The sequence below is a fragment of the Penaeus vannamei genome, chromosome 28 (assembly GCF_042767895.1).
Source record: "Penaeus vannamei isolate JL-2024 chromosome 28, ASM4276789v1, whole genome shotgun sequence".
Classification (NCBI taxonomy): Eukaryota; Metazoa; Arthropoda; class Malacostraca; order Decapoda; family Penaeidae; genus Penaeus; species Penaeus vannamei.
The window spans coordinates 33,075,122-33,090,121 of NC_091576.1; the positions used below are offsets into that span (position 1 = coordinate 33,075,122).

A 15,000-nucleotide genomic window follows, 5' to 3' on the forward strand; every position below is an offset into this window, starting at 1 on the left:
TAAATATAAAATAAACATTCATATACAAATATACCATACATACACATATACATCACTCCAATGTAATACGATAATAATTCTTAAACAACAATCAACCAATAAATGACCACATGGTAAAAGACACACACACACACACACACACACACACACACACACACACACACACACATACACACACATACAAAGTATAAACTAAATAAAACTTTATGAACTGTCCTCTTTGTGCCTTAAAGTTTCTTAGAAAAAAAGTCTTAAAACTAAAACATTTGTACAAACGATATTCTTTAGACTTCCTACCTGTATCCTGCGACCCATTGTCATCTCCAAGTAGAACTCCCTGTACCATAACTGAGAAAGGTCACAGCAAAACTGGAGTGTTTCTGTTGAGGAGAGACAAGGTCAAGATTGGTGAATGATCATAATACTAATCATGGTGATTTTGTAATAATTACAACAAAAACAAAACAACAATGCTATGAGAGAAGGGGGGGAGAGGGAGAGAGAGAGAGAGAGAGAGAGAGAGAGAGAGAGAGAGAGAGAGAGAGAGAGAGAGAGAGAGAGAGAGAGAGAGAGAGAGAGAGAGAGAGAGAGAGAGAGAGAGAGAGAGAGCGAGAGAGCGAGAGAGAGAGAGAGAGAGAGAGAGAGAGAGAGACAGAGAGAGAGAGAGAGAGAGAGAGAGAGAGAGAGAGAGAGAGAGAGAGAGAGAGAGAGAGAGAGAGAGAGAAATATCAAAGAAGAATTTAAAAAACACAAAAAGAATAAGAAAAAAAGAGAAGAGAAAGAGAGAGAGAGAGAGAAATAAAACAAGAATTTAAAAAAAACACGAAAAGAATAAGAAAAAAAGAGAAGAGAGAGGAAAAAAGAGGCAGTGCCCGAAGGAGTCGTTCATTCATGAGAGAGAAAGACAGAGAGAGAGAGAGAGAAAGCAAGAGAAAAAGAGAAAGAAAGAAAGGAAAACAGAGAGAGAGAGAGAGTAATAAACTTAGAAAGTATGAGGGACATGCTTCCCTCAATTTGACAACATTAGACAAACTCTAAAATATTACCGCTAAAGTTCAACAAATATGTCCAGAAAAAGGAGGTCTTGTGGAATTCATCAATCTGGCAGAGGTGCTGGCCGTCCAGTTCCTTGCGCAGGGTTTTCTTGCCTCCTGATTTATCCGAAATCAGAGATTCCAGCATGGTGCGCACCATGTATAACTGTGTTGAGGAAGGGCCTGCGAGGAAATTCATTGAATAAATTAATAATGTTCAACCATCAATAATCAGCTACCTGGAAATTGCAAAATAAAAACAATACACACTCAAACATAGTTTTATACCCTCTTGCACAACCTGATTTCTCATAAAATCTTACCCATTAAAAGGGAAACCCAAAAGTATCATTGTAAAACAACTCACCAACATTCCTTCTTAGCACCTTGATCTCAAAGCCGTTGTCAGGGTCCTTCTTGCCCTTGAGGGCAGGGTCATCTGGGGGTTCCATTCCCTTCACCCAGTCAGCACTTGTCTCACGCACCGACACCAAGATCCTATTCATTCAGTCAGAGTTGTTAAAATGTGGAGATTATTTATATAATCATTATCAAAAATATCAATATTATTATTACAATCATTATTATCACTATCATCTTTATGACTATAGCTACAATCAATATAATCATTATACTTATCATTATCTGCATTACCATGAATATCATCCTGAAGATTTTGAAGGAAGGAATATGCTTATTTTCTGTATGGTTTTAAGGTTATGGCAATCATTTATTTTTCTATAATTGGAGATAACTACTTCATTGAACTTTCTGCAGCCAAGGCAACTGCAAATGATATCTAAATCCCAGAGAACTGAACTTACTGAACAAGAAATACGTTTCTGAAAACACCCACAAAATATCAAATTAACAGATCTGTACCTACATTCAGAAACAACTGGGAAAATTCCATCTAGTCTGTACTTGAGTGGCTAATATCTGAGGAATTGTTGGAGTAATCTTCAATAACACTGTAATCTTTATGAACGATGCCATCACCATGACCAAATACAGCAAAAAATCTTTCTCTGCTTGCATCAAACTTCCCTAACACAGGTACAACTTACGTCCTCAAGAGTTCCTTCTTGTTCTTGATGGCCTTACGCAGGGGGTCCCTTAGGGTGAGCTGCACGAAATCTTGCATCTCTTGGTAGATGTTGCGCCGTATTGAGTCAAGGAATACAGTCTCCATGCGGGCCATTAAGACTTGCAGGCCTTTAATCATCGCAATGACTTCGATAAGGGCAAACTTTTCTTCATCAGTGTAATTGTACCGTGTGGCCTGGAAACATGATTGAAAGTTACAAGTCATTCCAGAATTACCAAGTCAATAAATAAATATGATATGTAATGTAAGATACGTAAAGAAGAAACATGGATGAAGATGAAGAAATTGGAAACCACAAGACACCCCAACACCAAAAAAAAAAACAAAAAAATCTAAACAAACCCTTTCATATTCTTCTGCATCAGCTGGGCACTGGTTATTGGAGTGGTGGTCAGTAGGATGCAGTAGTTTCCAAGAATAAAGCTCTGTGACAACGCTTGTCCATTCACTGAGGAGCTGCAGGCCGCGGAGGGCGAGGTCTGCTATGTCTTTATTCTCTGCATCTGTGCGTGCTGTTTCCTTATATGTTGTGATGACCTTTGTAGAGATGGAGAGTAAAGTTTTAAAGAAATCAATCACAAGAAATCTTCAAAGGATATCTATTACAAAGAGAAAGAAAAAAAATTAACTGAACATTAAATTTTTTTATGTAACCATTATAAATCTGGTATCTTTCACTTATCAAATTTTCCCCACTGCACCCCTCTTCCCTGTATTTTGGTAACACTTGAAATGTATTTAATTAATTTTTTCCTATTCTGAAAAACATATCCCTTATCAAAATCAGAACTCAAATCTTATACCCTTTACTTTATCCCACCAACTGAATTCATGACAGTTAAAGTCATCTTCACAATAATCTACTTGCGAATCCCTTTTTCCCACAACCACATACCTCATTGCTGTATCTTGCTAACTCTGAGATATATTTGATGTGTTCATCCCTAATGCGTGGTAAATGACACATCAGGTCTGCCTGTGGGCTAGTGGTTGATGCACTGCATAGAGGCCACATTTTGGCATCAAAGTTCTTGCTCCTCTTTATATAATTGAAAGGTGCAATCTGCATGTCACCAAACAGTGGAACAACCTCTAGGTTCTGCAAAGTAAATGTTGATTAGGGTGCTTGAAATTCTTGCTGATTGTGAACTATTCTGAAAGCAATTACTTACAATGCCACCAATCACACTTAGGTCCTCATGGAAGATATCAGCAGTTATAGCATTTATCAATAAAGAACTTCTCGACAAAATAGCAATAACAACTGCCACCTCTTCAAAATTACCTTAAAGATCTTATCAATCTTGTCCAACTTAATCTTCTTCTTCTGGTCGAGTTTATTGATGTTACAAATGTCTGAGTCGATGAGGAAGAGACCAAATCCCATCACCTTGACCAGCATCTGCTTTTCTTTGGGTGTCAAGTACATGCGGTTCTCAAACATGTGCACTGAGATGTTGACAACATCGCCTGTAGGGAAAATGAAAAAATATTTAGAAAAATCATGATATGAGAAACTAAGGGCGTCATCTTCTTTTTCTTAGACCCGGAACATCAGGACTTAGGGGGAGGGATGTCACAGATTGCTGAGTGGCTAGTAGGTATGCCACTGCTAGGCACAAAAGGTGTGGTGAAAATGTCCTACACCACAGACTATGCACAGCGCTGTCAGAATCACATCCAAAATGTGTATATAATTGAGCTGCTACTTCTCTCTTTCTCTCTGCCTCTCTCTCTTACTCTCACACTCGCTCTCTTACTCTCACACTCGCTCTCTTACTCTCACACTCACTCCCTTACTCTCACACTCACTCTCTTACTCTCACACTCACTCTCTTACTCTCACACTCACTCCCTTACTCTCACACTGATCCCTGCCTTACAAGAACACATCAAAAATAGCATTCGGAACGGCTGACATATTCAACCAGTACAGAAGATTAAAGGACTGAATCTACAGCAACACTTACAAAGGAGGTCCTCATATGAAGGAATTGCTGTTAGCTTCTCTTTGAGGGTATCCCTGATCTTGTTCTGTGTGGCCAGGAACATAGATAGATTCTGTGACTCCTGTAGAGACTGGGTATCACTCATCACCTTGAGGAACTGCGCGGCTCTGTAAAATCATTTTGTAAGTGAACTGCGCGGCTCTGTAAAATCATTTTGTAATAACCTTGATAATGTCTATGGTTCAACCCACTAGCGACGGTACACTAACATTAAAAGGATCTGTTTTACAGCATAGTAAGTTCCTCTTAACGCGATTCACTTACAAGCACTATAAATCTATCTAATACATATAAACAGTGTACAAAAAATGAAAAAGTATATTGGCATTTCTACTGAAAGTAACATTTTCTCAAAATTTCCAGATTGTCTGTTATAATCTTTAGCAAAAGTTCTGCACATTCCTAATAATCTAATCATTAGTACTCCAATACTCTAATCAAAGTACCAGATCAATGTTGACATCCAATGCATTTGATTATAACCACAAATACTCTGTCAATCCCCTACAAAACCTATATATATATATATATATATATATATATATATATATATATATATATATATATATATATATATATATATATATATATATATAATATATATATATATATAATATATATATATATACATATATAGACATATATATATGATATATATATATACATATATATACATATATATATAATATATATATATACAAATATATATATATATATATATATATATATATATATATATATATATAATGATAATTAGTAATGTTAAAAAAATAAACAAATATATTTATATTATATATACATATATAAATAAATAGAAAGGGATCTCAGACTCTCTTCTGTACCATAAATTCCATCAAGCAGAATATCCACAACATTAAACTGTCTCACCTTCTGTACGTTGAGTAGTCATTCTTCACACTCGACTTCATGTTCTTCAATTCGTCGAGGACAGCAAACATGTTGATGAATTTGCCAAGCGTGAGGAGATAGGCTTCAGACACAAAGTCCTTTCGCTTCTCTTGGTGACAGAGTCGCTTGATTTGGTTGCAGAATACATCAATGGCTTTCCTCTGTTGATAGCAAAAGGTTGATTATTATTTGTGCTTAATCTCTTATTGACACTGGAATGGAATTACTTTTTTCTTCTTTCTTTCTTTCTTTAACTGCAAAAACACACACAGACACAGATGCAGACACATACAAAAAATAATCCACAAATACCAACAACAAAATATTCACACCTATAGGCACATTTACATTGAGATTACCTGGAAATTCATGAACTTTGTCAACTTCTTTACTTCATCTGACAGAACCTTCACCGTTTTCTCGTAAATTTCCACACGATTTGGCTGCTCATTTGACTTTGGTTGGGGGATGGCACGAGAACAGCACCGCCAAGTGTATAGCATAACCGCATGATTTTCACCCTCTTCTAATAATTTATTCTGAAACAAGAAAACTCTATTTGATACACTGGTGACTTTTAATTCTTTTTAATGCATAAAAAAGGCAGGAAATTAATCTCAAAAATTCTTAAATAGCTTATCAAAAAACTTTGTGTGTAACATCATTTAGTTTAGAATATTTTACTGTCCTTATAAGTTTAACAATCAATATTGATTAAATCTACACAATAATTATGACTCAACACACCAATTCTGCATGGGTAGCTGCTTCCTCCATGTACTTCGCCACCCCTGTCACATAGGCCATGCGGTCTTCAAAGTTGGTGTCGAAGTTGGCCGTGTAGACCACCGAGCATGCCTGTGCCTCGATGACTGGCTGCTGGTCTGGCAGCGGCAAGTCATCAAGGACGTCAACATTGCTGAGGGCATCAGTGATGGTCACACGCTCACCAGCCATCCCGACGCTAACAGGAAACAAGGGAGAGAAATGAAATACTTAAAGTAAGGTACAGATAGAAATCATGGACTATGCACCCACAGCCTATCAATTAATAGGCAGGGGATAAAAGGAGATCAAGCAGTATTTTCTCTCTTTCCAACTCTCAAATATCCAATTGACCAATAACTTCTATAAAATTCCAATAAGTAAATCCTTTCACAAAAACTTCCAAAGAGTGGATGAAAGATTCCTACATCAAGATATTCCGTTCCACTACTTATATATGAAAATATACATAATCCTAAAAATATAGAAGGAATGAAGTTGACATTCTGAATCTTCTATGAAGAGTATCATCAAGATCTAGGCATGCAAAGCATACATTTGTCCTCTCCATTCCTTTAACAAATTTCATGTGAACACCATGTATAATGAGCAATTCCTCCCTTTAGTACTAGTGCAACATAAATATCTCTGACCTATATTATACAAAGAAGGGAATGGAAACATATAAAAAATACATTGTCACTTTCCCTCAGCCAATCAGAAAATAACATACATCCAGTTGTCCAAATTGTTGACCTTAGGTCACTGGCATGAACCTTAAAAAGGAATAAAGAGGTTAATCTGGCCTATATAAACAGTGTACAAAATCCATCACATGTAATGTAGTGTACATAAGCTCTGGATAATGAAAATTTAGGAAATTTGGTGCACTTGCAGACTTCTGACCTAACTCTTCCAAGAGAAAATCTATGAGACTCAATTCATCGCCAATCTTTATCATGGCGTAGATACCAAAATATTTCTATAGGAAAAAAAAAAGCCATTCTTTGCTCATAACTCTGAATACAAATGTGTAATAAAAAGAAGAAAAAGAAGAAGAAAAGATAAGTGAGTATGAGTCAAAATTCATGATAATTCTGCCAAATGAAACATTTCCTTGTTCTTTGTCTTGACATGAAATTCTACTTCAGGATATTCACAATGCCTGAATACATAATGAGAAAAAAATAATTCTCACGATGAAGTGATATTGAATGCCAATTAGATATCTTGCGCATACTAAATACATGTGACAAGCCGAGCACCTTGCTATTTGGGGGTAACTGCTACTCATCTCACTTGAGATAATCCAGCATCACACTAGAGGTAATATGAGATTTAACAGAAGATATAACTCTGAGGTATACTGACTAAAAATTCTAAAAGTTCTGTGATTTTAGAAAAGCTGTATGAACTTCTTAACATAAGTTAAAGAAAAAAAGAAAAAGAAAAATCATTATGAAAAAAGCATACATCCCAACAACAGTTACAAGCATTATAACTGTAATGGAATAAAAGACAGGATATATAATCAACAAATTAATAAAAAAGGTGACAACACTATCTAGCAAATAACTAGGCAAATAAAGAAGTACATAAGTAAAATACAAATGTACAAGAGCTAATTAAATCTTGAAAAAAAGAAAGAAAAAGCGATGCTACTAAAAGCCTATGAACACTTCTCAATCACGTTCAAATATACTCGCAAATCTCAACATCATAATAAGTGCATTCTGAAAAAGAAAGATAATAAACAGAAAAGTAAATAAATAAAGAGAATAAAGAACAATAAGTTTGTGATAGGCAGCAATGTACTATAACATATAAAAATGTGTAAACATATTCATCTATAATTTTGGATGCAGCAAATAAAAAGCTAGCTTTGATCATTGTTTCATTTCATATATTGAACTATATATACTTTAATATCATCAAAATAACTTTATTAGATATACCAGCTGAAACATTCTCACCAAATGTCAGTGATCATCTTTTCCTTTCATGGAAAAAAAATATATATATTTCTTTTAATATACAAACACAGAACATTGCCAATGACCTAAACATTTTTTATTTTGAAAATACAATTCTGCAGACGGTCTGGGTATCAAGAAACAAAATTTTCAAGAGACATTTTCCAGTCCCACAGGTTAAGCACATTTTCCTTCAGTGGTAATTTTATGCTTGCGTATTGTTTTAACAATCAATCATCTTGTTTGAGAATAAAAAAAAAGGATTTAGTCCCCAAAATGTAAGTATGATAAGATCTTTTTTTTTTATACAGTGCAACAGTTCAACTGCGTTACTGGGGGCTTGTAATTCATTAAAAAATATAGATTTTCTATCACTTTGCTTGCATACCAGAATCACTGCATGATGAAACTTTTTTCATGACAGCAACTTCTGACAATAAGCTGTTTTTATTTGGTCATATGAATTGTAATTTTTCTGTACTCCCAAGAAAAAAAGAGACTGAAAGAGAACCAAAGAAACATAAGGGGAAATAAGGAGCAAAATATATGCATGGAAAAACAGCTGATAAATGTGCAACTCTTTAGAAATATGAGCTTATAAATAAGGAAGCAGTTCAAAAAAGACCAACCTTCTTGTGTTCTTGGCCATGAAGTTTGTGAGAGTTTGCCGCACCCTCTTCTTCATTCTCTTCATGTCCAACAAACACACTTGTTGGGATGAACTTGCGGCAGCGAAAGTTCATGAACTCAAGAATCACTTAGGCTTATGTAGCATGACTGTCATCTACAGTTGTGACTGGTGCAAGTTTTGCCTCAAGAGTGGAATGCATGCTACTCTCAGGGAACACAGTCTTTTGAGACTTTCTATGTGGACACACAATCAAGAAGATAATGATAACCATAAAAAAAAAGAAAGAATGAAAGAAAGAAAAAAAAAAAAAATTGAGCAGACTCACTCACTCTCTCACCCTCTCCATCTATTTTCCTTACTCCCTTGCATAGTACAGAAAAGGCTGTGCATTTAGTATCAACTAAACTTACTAAAGTCTTTAAAAGCTAAAGCCACAAGAGGCATATGATGAAAATTATCTACAAGTGTTTACGTGACTGAACAGCAACCGATTCTCGAACAAATTACAAATCTACAGTCACAGTACTTCTCTAGCAATGCCTGTACATGTGTCACAGCTAATCATTAATTAAGGCATTTCACTGCAAGTCATGCTAAAGAAAGAAAGAAAGAAAGAAAAGAGAAAGAAAGGAAAAAAAAAAAAATAATAGCAACAAAGGAAAGTCCTTCAATGGGTAAAGTTTCTATAGTCGTCTCCTTATGCAGTTAAGATCTTAAGACTGCTACATATAAAACCACACATTAGATACTTTTAGTACAGTATTGTATAATGTCTTATAAACACAAAAATTCAATCTTGCAAGTCTCAAACTGTCTCTGCACAGTGTACTCACTAACAAGATGGGTATAATAAGTCCCACTGAACCACAAGATGTTCAAAGTTTAAGGACAATAATAAAGTACTTTTATTTCTTAAAATCATGGTTTTAGTTCCATTTACTCCAACTGTGGTGGTATTTCTTAGATAATCACTTTTATATTTTCACAGAAACTGAGATAGAAATGTTGAAGTATTGATGAAATTAATGCAAAAATTAACTAATAACTACATGAGTTCACATCAATTCACTACTTTATGAAAAATGGAAACTAACTGTAATTCTACTAAAAAAAATCTAGGTAGCACCTTACAAACGTCATTTGATACAGCTCTATTTGCCGGACCAAGGACAATTCATGTGTAACGCTAATCATTTTGCCTTGATATTGCAAGGTTTTTCTCTGCTGTATTCACCTATGGCAATTTAGGCAAATGCTTACAAGTAAATGGTACTTGTGGGAAGGTAAATTGCTGATACAAGAAAATGAAAATAAAGAATTCTTGTAACACAATAAAAGGAATTTTAACATGGTATTGCTATGGACATACAACACCAAAATCCTACCTATTAAACATGTATATTTTCTTCTCCAATCTTAACCCACTCATGACAGATGACATCCTATTATGGCATGGATGCAACATCACACACCAGGATGAATCCATTCAAATTATACACAGCTATGCCTTCTCTAAGCTGTGTGTGCTAAACAGTTTCAGAACTGGTACAAAGATATTTGTTTTAGCAGTTACCACCAACAGCTTTAATTTTGTAAAATTAAAAGAAAAAGGCACACTACACACACAAAAAAACTTGACTTTCAAATCTACCCAAATGGCATAACTAATAATAATTAATGGTAAACACTATCACTGCAAATACTACAACCACTCACCTCCTCCTAAAAAATTACAAATTTTCCTCATCCCTAAAATTAATCTTGTCAAATCCACAAAGGATACACAATGAATATGATCAGTAAATGAATTTGATATCAGAAATAATGGATAACAGTTCTTCAAATTTTGTTCTTGAAGTGCCATATCAGTCTGACATTGGCAACTGTCTCTTTAACAAGCCATGCTTACACAAGGGATGATATGGAGGTTCCCTATTATCTTCCTCCAGCATAATAAAGGGAAATGTTATATCAATCCAAACAAACTAAATAGAATAAAGGCAAGACCATAATTAAGGCAAGATCACTGGCAATCTGATGGGGGGGGGGGACGCCAACTATTCCAAAAGGCACTTTGTCCTGTCAGAATATGTACCACATTCTATGTGTTGTTATAGTGATATTAAAAGATAAATAAACTGGTTCAGACTAAGGATATGATATATATTCAGAACCTTAACATACATATTATAGAGCCTTAACAATTTTGAGACAGGCTCAAAGTAGCTGCAAGCCCACTAACGGGCATATTTTGAATCGCCACTTGGGGTAACTGCCATGAGGAATGCATCGTTTATGCTTTAACATTTATATTCTGCCGCATCAACATGAATGGCCATTGGCCTTGTGTAGCTTCATTATAAATTCTACCTTGTTAATTTGTTTCCAAATGGGTTTCGTTACTGTCATGGATATCCTTTTTACCATATATATATATTTGCAAGTGTGTGAGTGTGTGTGTGTGTGTGTGAGTGGGAGGGGGGGGGGGCTGTATGTATGTGCATGTGTGTGTGTGTGCATGTGTGTGAGAGTGAGAGTGAGTGAGTGAGTGAAAGAGAGAGAGAGAGAGAGAGAGAGAGAGAGAGAGAGAGAGAGAGAGAGAGAGAGAGAGAGAGAGAGAGAGAGAGAGAGAGAGAGAGAGAGAGAGAGAGTGAGAGTGAGAGTGAGAGTGAGAGTGAGAGTGAGAGTGAGAGTGAGAGAGTGAGAGAGTGAGTGAGTGAGTGAGTGAGAGTGAGAGAGTGAGAGAGTGAGAGAGTGAGAGTGAGAGTGAGAGAGAGTGAGAGAGAGTGAGAGTGAGTGAGAGTGAGTGAGTGAGTGAGAGAGAGAGAGAGTGAGAGAGTGAGAGAGAGTGAGAGAGTGAGAGTGACAGTGTGAGAGTGTGTGTGTGAGTGTGAGAGTGTGAGAGTATGAGAGTGTGTGTGGGAGTGTGAGAGTGTGAGAGTGTGTGTGAGAGTGTGTGTGTGAGTGTGAGTGTGAGAGTGTGCGTTTGAGTGTGAGTGTGTGCGTTTGAGTGTGAGTGTGTGCGTTTGAGTGTGAGAGTGTGCGTTTGAGTGTGAGTGTGCGTTTGAGTGTGAGTGTGCATTTGAGTGTGAGAGTGTGCGTGTGAGTGTGAGAGTGTGCGTGTGAATGTATATGTGAGAGTGTGCGTGTGAGTGTATATGTGAGAGTGTGCGTGTGAGTGTGAGAGTACATGTGAGAGTTTGTGTGTGTGTGTGTGTGTGTGTGTGTGTGTGTGTGTGTGTGTGTGTGTGTGTGTGTGTGTGTGTGTGTGTGTGTGTGTGTGTGTGTGTGCCTATTAATATATCATAAAATGCTTATGATTATATCAGTATTCAGAGAATTGCCTATCACCAAGCATGTTTACAACATAATGTTGTTGGCTGTATTTTATGCAAATACACTTGAAGCAATATTAATAATAACATCTATACTAATAATAATATCATTAATAATAATAATACTAATAATAATGACAATAATACAAAAATAATAACAATAACAGTAAATGATAATAATAATAATAATAATGACAATAATATGAAAATAATAACAATAATAGAAATAAGGTAGTAACAATAACAGTAAGTAATAATAATAATAATAATAATAATAATAATAATAATAATAATAACAATAATAATATCAATAATAATAATAGATTGATAATGATGATGATGATGACAATGAAAATGAAATTAACAACAATCATAATAATAATAATAATAATAATAATAATAATAATAATAATAATAATAACAATAATAATTATAGTAACAAAAGGTAACAACAGTAACAATATCAATGATGATACCAACAGTGACAACATCATGGTTTTTGATCATAGCATTAATATGTAAATACAGATTCGTTTACTGTTTTATAATATAAGGGTATAAAAAAGGACATCAACAATCATGATTTTCACAATATGAACAATTATATCATAACAACTTTCTAGAAGAGGTCCAAATGTAAAAAAACATCAAACTTGGTATCAATGGACTCCAATTGATGTTTAGTAAATCAATGTAACATAAATTGTCAAAAAAATAATATACAAGCACAATACGAATGTTGGAAAACTCCCATAACTTGCACAATACCTCAAGACTGAGCGCATGGCAAGGGATAGTTACCTAGCGGATCGTGATGTCATTCACTCGGACCTGTCCGGGATCCAAATTGTTGGTTAGATGATGTAGAGATTTTGCATTAGAGGGCAGGGGTTTAGAGAGTCTTTAGGGGGTTATATGGCAAAAATACTTATATACAGTATAATCTAAGCATGCTATTCCCTGATCACACCTCATGCCCTCCCCACATATCAAGTCTAGTATTCTCATTTCTCTTCCCTAATACTGGCTAAGACCACTATAAATGCATACCACTGTATATGTCATGAGGAATCCATTGATAACAATTTCTATGGATTTTATAGCACAGATTACTTCTAGAAAATTACTATTATCATTTTCAATTATCATTATCATTATCAATATTAATGATAATAATAATCATGACACTATAACAACAATAATACCTACAGCAATCATACATTATTACTATGTATAGATATTCATTATATGTTTTCTTTTCCTATTGAATTACCTAATTAGCTACCATATATCATAATAATATTTCATATCATTAAAACTACAAAACACGCCCTGAATTTAAAATTGCTATGTCTATAAAAGCAATATCTATTCTATTACAAAAAATGCAAAATTTCTGAAGCTAGTTAAATCTGATTACTCTACTTCTTCATTCTGATTTATAGTATTTCAAAACTACTTTACCAACTACAGCTCTAATAACCAATCAGTTAAAGGTAGTGATTCTTTTACTTCCCGATTTATTTTCAAATGAGGCACTAGTGATTGTTAAATTTGATGATATGAGTGATTCTCGCCAAGTTTTCCTTCTCATTAGCACCAATTCTTTTAACCATTTCCGAATAGGAGGTTGTTAAATTTCTCTCTTACAATTAAAGCACATGGCTATCATGAAATTAAATAAAACGGTATCATTTGCAATGTTAAATGACCCGAGAATGACTCACAACTCTTGAAACTTCAATCCAACTTTAAGTTCCTCGTAGGTTCCCCATTCATCTGGGAGTTTATACCGATCCCCAACGCAACCTAATCCTTCTATAAACATTAAGAAAACTGGCGGAAGAAAATAAAACATGTGAAAAAGCCCAAAAGGGTAAGAAAACCTCCGAAATGTCAAACAGGACCCCGCCTCTCCACACCCAATAGTCCAAAATCGGGAAGGAAAATCGCCCTTTCTAACCCTTAACTCGGCCTTATTTCCTCAAATTTCCCTAATACCCAACATCAAACGAGTCTCAAGTCATCTCACTCACCTCTAAAACAACCACTTTCAAGTATAATCAGCCAAAAAGGGTCATATTCGCGTGAGAAAACATGAGGAAGTTGACCCAACCTTCTTTTCACTGTAAACAAATCCGATTGGCAGGAAACGTGAGCATCGCCTTGCGCAATGTGTTAATTAAATGGCTCAATTGTCAATTAAATAGGTATGATGGCAGCATTATGGGGTAAACTGATAGTATATTTTGTTCTAGTGCAATGTAATGTAATATTCTGCGCCTTGGTAGTTATATCTTTGTGATATTTGATGAGTAGTGAGATACTTTTACATCTTTCTGTAGAAATATAATACCTTTTTCTTCATTTTCAATATCTTTTCAACATGACTTGTTTCATTGTGGACTTCAACATATACTGTCAGATTCCCAACACATCTGATTTTGAAAGCCAAAGTATATCATTTTTGTCTTGTATTCTGTCCCATGTCAGACTGCTCCAATTTTAATATATAATCTATTTGTCTGAAGTTTACACATACATTTTCTCTGTGACTTTGCTCTATTGTAAGAATATATTTTCTCTATTTCGAAAACTACGGAAATGACGTAATTTTCATATACAACGGAAATTGGGTACAAAATAGCATTGCATTAAACTACGGATACATTCTTAAAGATAGGTATCAGTAATGAAATATAATGACTGATGGTGATGATGATGATGATGATGATGATGATAGTGATGATGATGATGGTGATGATGATGATGGTGATGATGATAGTGATGATGATGATGGTGATGATGATGGTGGTGGTGATGATGATGTTAAAAATAATGATGATGATAATGATGATTTTGATGATAATGATGATAATGATGATGATGATAATGGTGATAATAATGATGATGATGACGATGATGATGATAATGATGATGATGAAGATAATGCTGCTGCTGCTGAGAATGATGATTATGATAAATATGATGATATAATAATAACAATAATGATAATAGTAACAATACTACTAATAATGATAACAATACAACTAATGATAATGATGATACTATTAATAATAATAATAATGATAATAATAATAATAATAATAATAATAATAATAATAATAATAATAATAATAATAATAATAAAAATAATAATAATAATGAAAATAATAATGATAAAATTATAATGATAATAATAACAACAACAACAAAATAATAATAATAATAATAAT

The 15,000-nt window shown here is 34.5% G+C and overlaps 1 protein-coding gene across 11 annotated transcripts in view; it reads right to left on the bottom strand.

The window, feature by feature from the left end:
- Nucleotides 1–15,000, bottom strand: part of Cyfip (Cytoplasmic FMR1-interacting protein Sra-1) — a 52,959-nt gene that overhangs the window by 28,849 nt on the left and 9,110 nt on the right. For 7 of the 11 annotated variants that reach the window (XM_070142044.1, XM_027382020.2, XM_027382019.2 and 4 more), the window contains exons 6-16: nucleotides 5,808–6,024; nucleotides 5,420–5,599; nucleotides 5,040–5,221; nucleotides 4,113–4,258; nucleotides 3,428–3,612; nucleotides 3,038–3,241; nucleotides 2,485–2,679; nucleotides 2,102–2,316; nucleotides 1,402–1,532; nucleotides 1,047–1,217; nucleotides 298–380 (exon numbers count right to left, since the gene is read on the bottom strand). In XM_070142044.1, the coding sequence (XP_069998145.1) occupies nucleotides 298–380; nucleotides 1,047–1,217; nucleotides 1,402–1,532; nucleotides 2,102–2,316; nucleotides 2,485–2,679; nucleotides 3,038–3,241; nucleotides 3,428–3,612; nucleotides 4,113–4,258; nucleotides 5,040–5,221; nucleotides 5,420–5,599; nucleotides 5,808–6,024 (1,909 nt within the window). Of the gene's footprint in view, nucleotides 1–297; nucleotides 381–1,046; nucleotides 1,218–1,401; nucleotides 1,533–2,101; nucleotides 2,317–2,484; nucleotides 2,680–3,037; nucleotides 3,242–3,427; nucleotides 3,613–4,112; nucleotides 4,259–5,039; nucleotides 5,222–5,419; nucleotides 5,600–5,807; nucleotides 6,025–8,427; nucleotides 8,663–12,565; nucleotides 12,596–13,800; nucleotides 13,932–15,000 lie in introns of those variants that run through there. The other 4 variants (XM_027382022.2, XM_070142047.1, XM_027382024.2 and 1 more) reach the window with 4 other exon arrangements.